Source organism: Carcharhinus amblyrhynchos, chromosome 5 (assembly GCF_965287045.1).
Source record: "Carcharhinus amblyrhynchos chromosome 5, sCarAmb.v2.hapA, whole genome shotgun sequence".
Classification (NCBI taxonomy): Eukaryota; Metazoa; Chordata; class Chondrichthyes; order Carcharhiniformes; family Carcharhinidae; genus Carcharhinus; species Carcharhinus amblyrhynchos.
Genome location: NC_137328.1, coordinates 33,593,796 through 33,608,886, shown reverse-complemented (window position 1 = coordinate 33,608,886; position 15,091 = coordinate 33,593,796). Strand labels below are relative to the sequence as shown.

At 43.4% G+C, this 15,091-nt stretch overlaps 1 protein-coding gene across 2 annotated transcripts in view; it reads left to right on the top strand.

Annotated features, from left to right (window-relative positions):
• tnksa (tankyrase, TRF1-interacting ankyrin-related ADP-ribose polymerase a) overlaps window positions 1-15,091 on the top strand; it is a 162,360-nt gene that overhangs the window by 115,911 nt on the left and 31,358 nt on the right. For both annotated transcript variants that reach the window (XM_080188601.1, XM_080188600.1), the window contains 4 exons: window positions 4,602-4,693; window positions 5,214-5,292; window positions 13,490-13,661; window positions 14,567-14,646. In XM_080188601.1, coding sequence (XP_080044727.1) covers window positions 4,602-4,693; window positions 5,214-5,292; window positions 13,490-13,661; window positions 14,567-14,646 — 423 coding nt within the window. The remainder of the gene's footprint in view (window positions 1-4,601; window positions 4,694-5,213; window positions 5,293-13,489; window positions 13,662-14,566; window positions 14,647-15,091) is intronic.

Here is a 15,091-nt window from a genome sequence, read left to right as displayed (position 1 = left end):
TGCTCAGATTCCTCCATTTTATACTGTATGTTTGACATAATCAGTGCTATCTCATTGGGGGAACAGTCCACAGTCAACGGCCAAACTGTCAAAGGTTACAAGGTGAAAATGACTGCATGTTGTGCAAAACTGTTGGGTTACATAAGAACATTAAGAACATAAGAACATAAGAAATAGGAGCAGGAGTAGGCCATCTAGCCCTTCGAGCCTGCCCTGCCATTCAGTAAGATCATGGCTGATCTGAAGTGGCTCATTCCACTTTCCCACTTTCTCCCCATAACCCTTAATTCCCTTGCCTACCAAAAACCTATCTACCCGCGTCTTAAATATATTTAGCGAGGTAGCCTCCACCACTTCAACGGGCAGAGAATTCCAGAGATTCACCACCCTTTGAGTGAAGAAGTTCCTCCTCAACTCTGTTCTAAACTGCACCCCCCTTACCTTGAGGCTGTGCCCTCTAGTCCTGCTGTCTTTTCTGAGCGGGAAGAACCTCTCCACCTCTAGCCTATCCATCCCTTTCATCATCTTATATGTCTCAATAAAATCTCCCCTCATCCTTCTAAACTCCAACGAGTACAAGCCCCGTCTATTCAGCCTCTCTTCATAGCTCAACCCCCTCAACTCCGGTGTCAGCCTAGTGAACCTCCTCTGCACTCCCTCCAAGGCCAAAATATCCTTGCACAAGTGCGGCGACCAAAACTGCACACAGTACTCCAGCTGCGGCCTCACCAGTGCCCTGTACAGTTGCAGCAAGACCTCCCTACTTTTATATTCAATCCCCCTCGCTATGAAGGCCAGCATCCCATTTGCCTTCCTGATCACCTGCTGCACCTGTAGGCTGGGTTTTTGCGACTCATGCACTAGGACCCCCAGGCCCCTCTGCAGCGTAGCATGCTGCAGCTTTTCGCCCTGTAAGTGGTAGTCCTTCCTACTATTATTCCTGCCAAAGTGGATAACCTCACACTTGCCAACATTGTATTCCATCTGCCAGGTCCTCACCCACTCGCTCAGCCTATCTAGATCCCTCTGCAGACTTTCTACACCCTCTGCACAATTTGCTGTTCCACTTATCCTTGTGTCATCAGCAAATTTCGACACCTTACACTCAGCTCCCTCCTCCAGATCATCTATATAAATGGTAAATAGCTGAGGCCCCAGCACCGATCCCTGGGGCACTCCACTAGTCACCAACCGCCAATCCGAATAGCACCCATTGACACCCAGTCTCTGCCTCCTATTTGACAACCAATCCCCTATCCACGCTAACACCTTACCCCCAACTCCATGCCCCCTAACCTTCTGTAACAACCTTTTGTGCGGCACCTTATCAAACGCCTTCTGAAAATCGAGAAACACCACATCCACCGGTTCCCCTCCGCCCACCGCACTGGACACATCCTCATAGAATTCCAATAAATTCGTCAGACGCGACTTCCCCTTAATGAATCTGTGCTGCGTTTGCTCTATCAAACAATTCTTCTCAAGATGCCTCACTATTTCCTCTTTGATGACGGATTCAAGCATTTTTCCTACAACAGACGTTAAACTAACCGGCCTATAATTCCCTGCCTTTTGCCTGCTACCCTTTTTAAACAGCGGCATAACCTTAGCTGTTTTCCAGTCTTCTGGCACTTCCCCGGAATCCAGCGAGGTTTGGAAAATAATCACTAAGGCATCCACTATCACCTCCGCCATTTCCTTCAGAACCCTGGGACGCATTCCATCCGGTCCTGGGGACTTGTCCACCATTAGCCCCACTAGTCTGTCGAGCACTACCTCTCTAGTGACAATGATCTCATTCAGGCCCTCAACTCCTACCATCTTTCCATCATTAACACCCAGTAAACTATTTGCGTCCTCCTCCGTGAAGACGGAAGCAAAAAACTTATTCAAGGCCTCAGCCATTTCCTCATCCCCCACCACTAAATCCCCCCTCTCATCCTGTAAGGGTCCAACATTCACCCTAGCCAGCCTCCTCCTCTTCATATATTTATAAAAACTCTTACTATCCTTTTTTATATTTAGCGCTAGCCTAGATTCATAGTCCATCCTTCCTTTCTTTATCAACTTCTTCGTCATTCTTTGTTGATATTTAAACCTCTCCCAATCCTCTACTCGCCCACTACTTTTAGCCACTCTAAACGCATCAGCTTCTAATTTAATACTCTCCTTTACCTCCTTCGTTATCCACGGCTGATTATCTCTTCTCCTACGATCCTTCTTTACCATCGGAATAAATTTCTGCTGAGCACCAAGAAAGATCTCCTTAAAGATCCTTCACTGTTCCTCAGCAGACCTGCCTCCCAATCTGCGCCCCCAATCTACATTCGCCAATTCCTCTCTCATCCTATCGTACTCCCCTCTGTTCAGACAAAGGACACAGGCCCGGGATCCTACTTTCTCATCCTCCATCTGCATCAAAAACTCCACCATACAATGATCACTCCCAAGCGGATCCCTCACAACAAAGTCCCTAATTCTACCTGCCTCATTACATAACACCAGATCTAAGATAGCTCGCTCCCTCGTCGGCTCCAGCACGCACTGTTCAAGGAAACTATCCCGGCAGCATTCCAAGAACTCCTCCTCAAGCCCACCGCGTCCAACATGGGTCGACCGATCAATATGTAGATTGAAATCCCCCATAATTATCGCCTTTCCATTCCTGCACGCATCATTTATTTGCGCGTTTATAGCCCACCCCACCTCCAGGTCATTATTTGGGGGCCTATAGACCACACCCACCAGCGTCTTCCTCCTCTTGCTGTTCCTAATCTCCACCCACAACGATTCCACGTTCTGCTCTTTGTTGCCTATATCTTTCCTTACTACCACCGTGATACTATCCTTAATCAGCAGAGCTACCCCTCCCCCTTTTTCCTCCCATCTATCCTTCCTAAACACTTGATACCCCTGGACATTCAGCTTCCAGTCCCTGTCACCTTGCAACCACGTCTCTGTAATGGCCACCAGATCATATCCATTTGTGCTGATCTACGCCACCAGCTCGTTCACTTTGTTCTGAATGTTTCGTGCATTCAGATAAAGTGTCTTCATCCCAGCCTTCATCTGGACCCTATTTGAAGGAACGCTACCCAACCTTACTCATGCCCCCTACTCCCTTTATTATTGGGACATCCTCGACCTCTTCCCGTACCTGTACCCTCTCCTTTACTTTAGACACTGTAATTTCACCTACCCTCGTGCGCGCCACCCCCCACCCCCGTCCTAATTAGTTTAAAGCCCTATCCACAGTCCTAGTTATACGATTCGCCAGGACTCTGGTCCCAGCACGGTTCAGACCAACACCATCCCACCTGAACAGGTCCCACCTGCCCCAATACTGGTGCCAATGCCCCATAAATTCAAAACCATTCCTCCCACACCAATCCCTGAGCCGCCTATTCACCTTTAATCCTATCTACCCTATGCCCATCTGCACGCGTTTCAGGTAGTAATCCAGAGATAACCACCTTGTCGGTTCTGCTTTTTAATTCCATTCCCAGCTTTTCATACTCCCTCTCCAGATCCTCAGTTCGCATTTTGCCTATGTCATTAGTGTCCAAGTGTGATTATTCTTTTCAACTTTCCCCATGCCAACCTAATAAAATGAAAATGGAACTTATTTTGGAGTGATGTTCAGCCTTAATAAATTAAATATCTGAAGTAAGTAATCTTGTGTTCCAAATGTTTCAGCAGAAGGAGCAAGAATTTTAACCTTAACCTTCTAATGGGAAAAAAGGAAACATAAGAACATAACATAAGAAATAGGAGCAGGAGTAGGCCAACTAGCCCTTCGAGCCTGCCCCGCCATTCAATAAGATCATGGCTGATCTGTCGTGGCTCAGTTCCACATTCCCGCCCTCTCCCCATAACCCTTAATCCCCTCTCTTATCAAAAACCCATCAACCCGCGCCTTAAAAATATTTAGCGAGGTAGCCTCCACCACTTCAACGGGCAGAGAATTCCAGAGATTCACCACCCTTTGAGTGAAGAAGTTCCTCCTCAACTCTGTTCTACACCGCCCCCCCTTTATCTTGAGGCTGTGCCCCCTAGTCCTGCTATCCTTTCTGAGCGGGAAGAGTCTCTCCACCTCTATCCTATCCATCCCATTCATCATCTTATACGTCTCAATGAGATCTCCCCTCATTCTCCTCAACTCTAACGAGTACAAGCCTAATTTATTCAGCCTCTCCTCATAGCTCAACCCCCTCAACTCCGGCATCAGCCTAGTAAACCTCCTCTGCACTCCCTCCAAGGCCAAAATATCCTTGCGTAACCCTAACTAATTTACTGATCAGGAACTGAATGAGTTTAAAATTAATTAAATGATGTTCATCCATTTAGTTGGGCTATCCATGCCTTTGAATCAAGGTTGTTTGTGCTGTCAATTTACACCCTGTTTTCATTGTGTCTTTCTTTCCTTTGAGGAGCCATTCAGCTTTCACAAGTTGCAGCCCTCACAAACACAACAGAGAGCAGAAATGTTTTATTACAAGTTAAATCAACAGATGTACTTAATATGATGAAGACAGTCCACATTCTCTATATTAGTTGAACTCAATAGAATCTGGAACTTAATCTCTGAATTCCTTTTTCAGCATTGTGCTGTGGCTTCGCAACATCCCAAGCGCAAGCAGGTAACGGAACTGCTTTTGAGAAAAGGAGCAAATGTCAATGAGAAAAATAAAGAGTAAGTGTTTTTTGTTATTCAAAGATTATTTTCAAATCATTGTAAAGCCATATCAGATTTCATAACTTGAAATTGATGGAGAAAGTCCTTGAGGGTCACTAGGTAAAAGATCTGATTATAAATATGTGATCCTTGAGAGTGACCTTGGAAAGTAGCAGGTTATAAGCTTGATCCATAAGTTAACCATGTGAAGAAACTGGTTGTAAACCTCTGAGGTTTATACTAACGAAATACACTCACAATGTATCATAAGATTAACTTGGTAAATTTCTGTTTGAGAAACAACCTGTACCATAACTTATTGTTGCCTTTTACGTAGTTAAGCTTTGCAGCATTAAATGCTCCTTGTAACTTGAAGTAGTGTCTTGTAAGAAATTAAAATTTATACTGATATCCCTAAAAAGCTTCAGGGAATATATATTAAATATTGTAAGACGACTTTTATGATGGAAGTAGGAATCTATTGAGTGGCAACAAATGCAATAATTTAAAGTTTTGTCATGTGTTAAATTTTTTGCAGTTTTCTTACACCCCTCCATGTGGCAGCAGAGAGGGCACACAATGATGTTGTCGAAGTTCTTCACAAGCATGGAGCTAAGGTATGTGTTTTTCTTCAAAGCATCAACTCATTTAGAACAGCGTACCTCTGCCTTACCTTGCTCCTCACTGCAATAGCATTGTGCATTTAGATAATGCCTTTACCACAGTAAAATATTCCGAGACATTTCACAAGAATGTTATCAAGCAAAATTTAACACCAGTCCACATAAGATGTTAAGACAGGAGATTGGCAAGAAATGTAGGTTTTAAGGAGTGTCTTCATGGAGGAGAGAGATAGAAAAAATTCCCAAGAATTATATCACAACTTATAATTATAAAGAAAGCTAAAGGAACAGGTTGCAATTCCTCTAGAAAATAAAAGGCTATATAGTGATCTAATAGAAGTTTTCAAAATTGTGAACATATAGACAAAGTAACAGAACCAAATTTTCATGTGGACTACGGGCATTTTTGCGTGTTTCAAAATGAGCACCTGATCCATGTGTGACTACAACAGGAATTTTCCATTTTCACGTGAGTCCGGTGGGTTGTGTTTTGTGAGTAGGGATGAAATGCATGTGGATTGTGGCTGCATTTGAAAGCCAGTTACAAGGTCCATCTTGGTCCCCCAGCACAGCAAATCGGCCCCAAACTTTGTTTAAAAATACCCTCTAAATCTCACCTATCGCATTTTCCCAAGCTCCTCGGAATCCCCCATGCCATTTCTATGCCCCCACGCTATCTCTATATCCCTATGCCACTTCGTATTCTTCATAGCCACTCACCCAGTACGCAGTTTGTACAGTTCTTGGAAACCTTTCAATAGCCATGGAATTGTTTTTTAAAATTATAGAAACAATATAAGAAACCCCTGAATTCAAACTCTCTGTTGCTGATATTGGACAAAAAAAACCCTAGGGTAAAAATGTTTTAATTGAGTATTTAGGTTTTTAAACAATCACGAAACCATGTATTTTGTTATTATAGGCTTATAAAAGTTTAAAAGGTTCTTGCATCAATAAGGAACTGTTGGAATCCAACAACATTCATAACAGAACAGCTGTCATAACAAAAGCTTCCAGTTCCACTGATGGAACAGATTTCCATTTCAAAGTAGTGTTTGTCAATCTGTGTCGGGGGAGCAGATGCAGACCATTTTCAATGCCTTCAGAAGCAGGATTTCTTTAATACAGTCAGTTCTGCCAATCCAGTTAAATCGGATTAAAGGACATTGTTTTATATTTTTTTAAATACATAATGGTACTTTCTCCCTCGGAAAAGTGCTGCAATGCATGTGAATAAATGCCCAATCCTGATAAATGTAAGGGTCAAATTTGCCTTTGTAAAACAGATCGTTGTGATGAATCACTGCATTAAAATATGTCTCAATATAATACAGCATCTGATTGTTACACTGAGGGTGTCAGAACATTTTACACTTAGTTTACAGAATGTTCCCAAGCAAGCTTTCCATTTCCTTCACAAATCTCTACCATCAGACGAAAATAGTACGTGGAAGTCAATCAGATTTTTGCCCATTTAAAATGGGAACCTTGACGTCAGTGGGGATGGGTGTGTTTCACTTGCCAGGCATTCCTGTCTCGTGAAAAGCAAGAGGAAAATGGCACCAGCTTGAGAAAACGGAGAAAAGTTGTATTTTCTTAAAAAAAAATTTCATTTTGCCATTTCAGTACCAAAAATTGCCACTGCACCCACAAGAAAATTCAGCCATAAATGTTTCCATTTGTGGGGGTCGTGGTCATAAAGTTAAGCTAGCAACCAATAAATCCAGTAGGAAGCACAGGAGAATTTAGAAACTTACAATCACATTGGATAGCTGAGAGACATGACATAAAGGGGTATCAGATAAGTATGAGGGGGAAAGGAATAAAATGCTATACTAATAGAGTTGACATGGTGTAGGAGGAGACTTCTGTGGAATCTAAGCATTAACATTGACTTGTTGGGCCAAATGGCCTGCCTTTGTGCTGTAAATCCTATGTAAATAGGAGAGGCCCAAGGATAAATCAAAGATTGTAGCAGAGGTATCGGAGCATGGGTAGAAAAATAATTGTTTGTAGGGGTCTAAAGTTAAGGAGATGGTACAGGTAAGGGAGGAGGCCGAGGATGTCCCAATAATAAAGGGAGTAGGGGGCGTGAGTATGGTTGGTGGCGTTCTGGCAAATAGGGTCCAGGTGAAGGCTGGGATGAAGGCGCTTTATCTGAATGCACAAAGTATTCAGAATAAAGTGGATGAGTTGGTGGCGTAGATCAGCACAAATGGATATGATCTGGTGGCCATTAGAGACGTGGCTGCAAGGTGACAGGGACTGGGAGCTGAATGTCCAGGGGTATCAAGTGTTTAGGAAGGATAGGCGGGAGGAAAAGGTTGGGGAGGGGGCGGGAGGTTGTGTAGCTCTGCTGGTTAAGGATAGCATCAGGGTGGTAGCAAGGGATGATATAGGAACCAAGGAGCAGAACGTGGAATCGTTGTGGGTGGAGATTAGGAACAGCAAAGGGAGGAAGACGCTGGTGGGTGTCGTCTATAGGCCCCCGGATAATGATCTGGAGGTGGGGCGGGCTGTTAACGCGCAAATAAGTGCAGCGTGCAGGAATGGAACGGCTGTAATTATGGGGGATTTCAATCTACATATTGATTGGTCGACTCATGTTGGACGCGGTGGACTTGAGGAGGAGTTCTTGGAATGCTGCCAGGATAGTTTCCTTGAACAGTGTGTGTTGGAGCCGATGAGGGAGCGAGCTATCTTGGATCTGGTGTTATGTAATGAGGCGGGTAGAATTAGGGACCTTGTGGTGAAGGATCCTCTTGGGGAGAGTGATCGTTGTATGGTGGAGTTTCTGGTGCAGTTGGAGGAGGAGAAAGTGGGTTCCCGGACACGTGTCCTTTGTTTGAACAGAGGGGAGTACGGTAGGATGAGAGCAGAATTGGCGAATGTTGACTGGGGGAGTGCGTTGCAAGGTGGGTCTCCTGAGGAGCAGTGGAGGATCTTTAAGGAGATCGATCTTGGTGCTCAGCAGAAATTTATTCCGATGGTTAAAAAGGACCGTAGGAGGAGAGGTAATAAGCTGTGGATAACGAAGGAGGTGAAAAAGTGTTAAATTAAAAGCGGAGGCGTTTAGAGTAGCTAAGAGTAGTGGGCGAGAAGAGGATTGGGAGAGGTTTAAATGTCAACAAAGATTGACAAAGAAGTTGATAAAGAAGGGTAGGAGAAACTATGAAGCTGGGCTAGCGCTTAATATAAATAAGGATAGCAAAGAGTTTTTATAAATATATAAAAAGGAAGAGGCTGGCTAGGGTGAACGTTGGACCCTTAGAGGATGAGCAGGGGGACTTAGTGGTAGGGGATGGGGAAATGGCTGAGGTCTTGAATAACTTTTTTGTTTTGGTCTTCACGGAGGAAGACGTGAATAATTTGCTGGGTGTTAGCGATGGAAAGGTGGTAGGAGTGGAGGGTCTCAATGACGTTGTTACTAGAGAGGTGGTGCTCGACAGGCTGGGGGGAAACTGATTGTGGACAAGTCCCCAGGACCGGATGGAATGCATCCGAGGGTTCTGAAAGAAATGGCGGAGGTGATAGTGGATGCCTTGGTGGTTATTTTCCAGACGTCGCTGGATTCCGGGGAAATGCTGGAAGATTGGAAAGCAGCTACTGTTACGCCGTTGTTTAAGAAGGGTGGCAGGCAAAAGGCAGGGAATTATAGGCCGGTTAGTTTAACGTCTGTTGTAGGTAAAATGTTAGAATCCGTCATCAAGGAGGAAATAGCGAGGCATCTTGAGGGGAATTGCTTGATAGAGCAGATGCAGCACGGTTTCGTTAAGGGGAAGTCGTGTCTGACAAATTTATTGGAGTTCTATGAGGATGTGTCTAGGGCGGTGGATAGAGGAGAGCCGGTGGACGTGGTCTGTCTTGATTTTCAGAAGGCATTTGACAAGGTACCTCACAAGAGGTTATTGCAGAAGGTAAGGGGGCATGGAGTTGGGGGTAGGGTGTTAGCGTGGATAGAGGATTGGTTGTCAAATAGGAGGCAGAGAGTGGGGGTCAATGGGTGCTATTCAGATTGGCGGTTGGTGACTAGTGGAGTGCCCCAGGGGTCGGTGCTGGGGCCTCAGCTATTTACCATTTATATAGATGATCTGGAGGAGGGAACCGAGTGTATGGTGTCGAAATTTGCTGATGACACCAAGATTGGGGGAACGGCAAATTGCACGGAGGGTGTGGAGAGTCTGCAGAAGGATCTAGATAGGCTGGGCGAATGGGCCAGGAGCTGGCAAATGGAATTTAATGTTGGCAAGTGCGAGGTGGTCCACTTTGGTAGGAATAATGGTAGGAAGGATTATTACTTACGTGGCGAAAAACTGCAGCAGGCGACGGTGCAGAGGGACCTCGGGGTCCTTGTGCATGAGTCGCAAAAACCCAGCCTGCAGGTGCAGCAGGTGGTCAGGAAGGCGAATGGGATGCTGGCCTTCATAGCGATGGGGATAGAATATAAAAGTAGGGAGGTCTTGCTGCGGCTGTACAGGGCATTGGTGAGGCCGCAGCTGGAGTACTGTGTGCAGTTTTGGTCGCCGTATTTACACAAGGATATTTTGGCCTTGGAGGGAGTGCAGAGGAGGTTTACTAGGCTGATACTGGAGTTGAGGGGGTTGAGCTATGAGGAGAGGCTGAATAAACTAGGCTTGTACTCGTTAGAGTTTAGAAGAATGAGGGGAGATCTCATTGAGATGTATAAGATGATGAATGTGATGGATAGGATAGTGGTGGAGAGACTCTTCCCGCTCAAAGGACAGTAGGACAAAGGGGCACAGCCTCAAGATAAAGGAGGGGCGGTTTAGAACGGAGTTGAGGAGGAACTTCTTCACTCAAAGGGTGGTAAATCTCTGGAATTCTCTGCTCGTCGAGGTGGTGGAGGCTGCCTCGCTAAATATTTTTAAGACGCGGGTTGATGGGTTTTTGATAAGCGAGGGGATTAAGGGTTATGGGGAGAGGGCGGGAATGTGGAACTGAGCCACGACAGATCAGCCATGATCTTATTGAATGGCGGGGCAGGCTCGAAGGGCTAGATGGCCTACTCCTGCTCCTATTTCTTATGTTCTTATGTAGATGATTCTCTAGCTGTGACTGAATAGGAAAAAAAGGGACCAGATGAGGACAGACCCAAACAGCTAGGCAACAGGGAAGAAGAACCATGCCATAAGCAGGTTGGGAATAGTTTACCACTGACATGTTGGATATAGATTCATAGAATCCCGACAGTGCAGAAAGAGACCATTTGGCCTATCGAGTCTGCACCGACCACAATCTCATCCAGGCTGTATTCACGTAACTGCTCATATTTACCCTGCTAATCTCCTGACATTAGGGTTAATTTAGCATGGCCAATTAACCTAACACACAGCTTTGGATTGTGGGAGGAAATTGGAGCACCCAGAGCAAACCCACTCAGACATGGGGGGCAATATGCAAGCTCCACACAGACAGTAACCTGAGGCCAGAATGAACCCGGTCCCTGGTGCAATGAGGCAGCAACGCTTGCCACTGTGCTGCCCCCATATAGTTTGTGATTTTGAAGACTGGTTCAACAGTGGCAGGGGAGTAATTTGATTGGAGAATTCAAATATGGAGTTTTGGGAAAATCAACAGATTTTGAAGTAAACAACACGTAGAGCGGAAAGGGGCTGTTGGAGATGGAGTGTTAGTTTACAAAGACAGATGGGTCAAGGCTCAGGAATTTGAATAGAACAATGCTGATTTGAAGGGGAGTGAGACAACACCTAACAAGGCATGCAAAAGAAATTGGATAGTTGCCAGTTTAGTTGAATTGGTTTGAAGCAGCTGGAAGGTGAATCTGATAGGATTGGAGAGGACATGGCAAGGGAAATAATCGAGAAACTGAACATTTGCTAGTTTAGAAGGGATGCAAATCTTTTGGGAAAATTTGGCTTGGAGCTAAGGAAAAGAGTGGAAGCAACAGAGGCAGTTTTCAAATTTAATCAGAGCTCCTTGCATTTTCTGTGGAAGGTGAGGATACGGTGGCAGTGGTGAAGGGTTTAAGAAGATGATTTGCATTAGGGAAGAGATACTTACGATTGTTTGCAATTAGGAATAATGCATAATTTTGACAAGACAAAGGGATTGAATAATGCTTCATGTTACCCAAGTAGATTTGGTGAATAATAGCCAAATCATTTGTTTGCTGTATCTGCACTCCAGGGACATGGAGATTAGAACCAGTGGAAATGTATCCCAATGAGCAAAAGAGCAGTGGTTTTCACCGGGTCAGGGCATCAAAGGTAGAGGCGAGGTTGTGAATTAACAGTTCAGTAGCTGCAACAATATCATGATGAATGAAGGGTTAAAGGTTGTTAATTTTAAAGTGCTGTTGTAAATGACTTGGGTAGAGTTTTTCCAGAGGCAAGCACAGTAGGAAGGGGAATATGAATATAAAGCAGTGCAACAAATTAATCATAGAAAGTCTTATCTGTTATTGACACGATGGGAGTAGTGAGGCCTTGTGGGGTGGCAAGGTTGAGGGCGTGACCATGAATTAGAGTTGGAAATTCTATATGAAGGAAGAATAAGAGGGTAGAAAATTTAGAGGAGGAAGGCACAATCAATTGAGGTGAAGGTTTGAACTCATCAAAAATGAGAAGTCGCTTGTTGCAGACTGAGGGAGAAAAGCAATGAAAAGTGAAAAACTTGGCTCGGTATTTGGATGGTCAAGAATGAGCATTTTTTAAAAAAAAAGTGAGAAGGGTGCAAAATAAGATGCTCAAAGGAGGAGGTGATGTTGGAGGCATATAATGATTTGATCCATGCCACCATCAGAGTAGTCTGACCGGGATAGGTGATGGAAGGTGCAGACGGCTGAGGAATCTTCATTTAGATAGGAGATCCCCTGTCAGCCAGCTTTTCATCAGAACCATAATGTTGATGCAGTTTTCTGAAAAAAAATTTGGAATGCAGATCATATCTTGTCACTTGAGACATCATGACCACACTCAAGTGGAATAAAACTCTTATAAGAACATAAGAACTAGCAACAGGAGTTGAGGATAACCTGATGTTTACCAGCATTGTACTCCATCTGCTGGACCCTTGCCCATTCACTTAAACTATGTATATCCCTTTGCAGATTTTGTCTTTTGCACATTTCACCCTGCTTAATTGTGGGGAAATCACTTTTTACTCCATAGTCAAATTTAATATTTCTTCCTTCTCCCTTCTATCTGTACTGGCAATTTGCTCAGATACCAAATCTTTTAAACAACCAGTAATAATGGCTTATTCAAGTATTGGCATTGCAGCCAATCCCAATCCTGCTTTCACCCACTTATGCTTATATATTTTTAGTACTGGATTGAGAGTGTGAATGGATTTCTTCAAAAAAATTCTGCTGACTTAAGACAGCCAATAATTAAAGCAACTTTTTATTTCCTTCATCCTTTTCTACCGTTTTGTTCTTGCCCTTTTGCACTACTCAGTTCTCAACCTGGCCCTTTTCAGCACCCGGAGTCTGATCTAAGATTTTACTGAGTAACATGACCATTATATATGGTTCATTTAGCTACTTAGAAATAGGAAAGCTCTTTGTTCTCTGTTGTATATTTTCCAAGTTCTTCTGTTGCTGATGGGGTATGACTGCATAGGAAGCAGTGGTCATTTAGTATCTCCCCCAAATAACCATTCTTCACATGTTGGCTGTGCAGTGATTGGCAGACAATTTGATTGAACAGAGTATCATAACCAAACCACATCATCCTACACACTTCTCAAGATTAAGAATCACAACTGCTTTTTTGTTTTGCATGTCCCTTCCTAACCCAGAGACACTAAATTCTAGTATACCAACTAAGGGCTGGAAATGGAAACAATGTGATGTGCCATGTGTCTACTGTTCTACGTGTTTTAAACAAACTTCAAAGAGTGTCGTGTTGTGAGCAAAGTAACAAATTAGACAGTTTAGTCCAGTTTGATGCTATGATTTTAGAACATAGAACATTACAGCGCAGAACAGGCCCTTCGGCCCACGATGTTGCGCCGACCAGTTACAAAACAATGACCCACTAACCTAAACCAATCCCTTCTCGTCCATTTTGTTACTGTTCAGTGTCAATTTACTGTAAAATAATATTCAACAAGGAAAGGGTTCTTATGTTGTGGTGAAACTTCTAATGTGCTATTAAAAATGTAATCAAGAAATCTTCCGCCTTGACCAATATGCTATTTTCTGTAGATCAATGCTTTGGATACGCTTGGTCAAGCAGCTTTACACAGAGCAGCACATGGTGGTCACCTACAGACATGTCGTCTCTTGCTGAGTTATGGCAGCGACCCTTCCATTTTGTCCCTTCAGGGATTTACAGCTGCACAAATGGGGAATGAGTCTGTGCAGCAGATACTCAATGGTAAATTTAATTCAATGTGCAGATTACATTTAGGCTGTACGTCTGTGGTTTTAGCTCATGAATTGTAATGTTGCATTAAAAAACACTTTATTGGATTTTAATTTGCTATATGGGGATACTGGATTGCGTGTACACCTAGGAGCTTTACTGAATTTGGTAGCACTATTTTGGAGCAGATGTGTAACTCAGGAACCTGACTGAATTTCCACCTCTGCTCCAGGGGACAATCTTATGCCTTTAAGTAATTAATAGTTGTTGGGAAGAAGAGAACACTTCCACTTTAATATTAAAAATAAGATGATCTAACATGGTGGGTTCCTTTTTGAAATTGTCTCTTCTGTACCCAATGTTCACTGACAGCCAATGTGTATATTTACAGATAATGTTGGGAAAAAAATCTGAAAATTTTATATCATAGTAGCAGCAGAATATAATTTTTCCCAGCACAAGTGGTCAAATTATCATATCCAATCACTTTGCAACTGAACTAAAATGTTGTTGGATGTAGTAAGAGTTTGTTGTTGGAGGATGGGAAGTTCAATACAAAAAACATCACCTTACTCTGTTTGGAGGAAAGCAGGGCAATGTTCAAATCATTATTCCTCTCTGAACCGTTATCATCATCAGGATACAGATTTGAGGCTGGCCATATATTTCAGTTGTCCATTTGTGGATCTTGCTTTGTGGATATTGGCCACTACTTGTCTTCATATCAGGAGAATGTGATGCAGCCCACTGCATTAATACATAGCTGTGTAAAATATGTTGTAAAATATCTTTCCTAATTGTAAAGGAGTAAAATAATGAGAGAAAGAAAGAAAGCTGCTCAAACAATGTTTTCTTTTGACACATTACATATGCTGGTGATAATAGGGATTCTAACCCTTCCTTTGTTTCTAATTTAGAGAACGTACCCTTACACAATTCAGATGTTGATTATCGACTTTTGGAGGCAGCAAAGGCTGGAGACTTGGAAACTGTGAAGGTCTTTAATTTTTATGTAATTTTTAGTAGAAAAGAAATAATGAAAATTCTGTGTTTTCCGTCAACTTGCCCAAGTTAAAAGATAATGGTTTTTAAAGGGAGGTATTTGTCCACTTAGTTTTTTCTTAATTCCAACTAGCTAGTGTCAAATGGTTTCTCTCTGCTCCTGGTCTGAGGTAAACATGCTGGGTTGAACTCAATTTGTAACAGCATGAAAGGAGGAACGAGATTACTAGCAGCATTTCTTAGTCGTGAAATTATTAGTGCTTCCTAACCTTGCGAGGAAATGTCTGAACTTCCTTGGAGTGGCATAGCAGTGTCAGATTGCCACTCTGTCCCCAATTCCTGATTTAAATATTTTCCTTACCTGTCTCGCCCAACTTTCCAGCTCAGGTTGAGTGAGATCCAGGCAGTGCAGAGCGTCCCCAGGGCCCATTGTCAGAGTG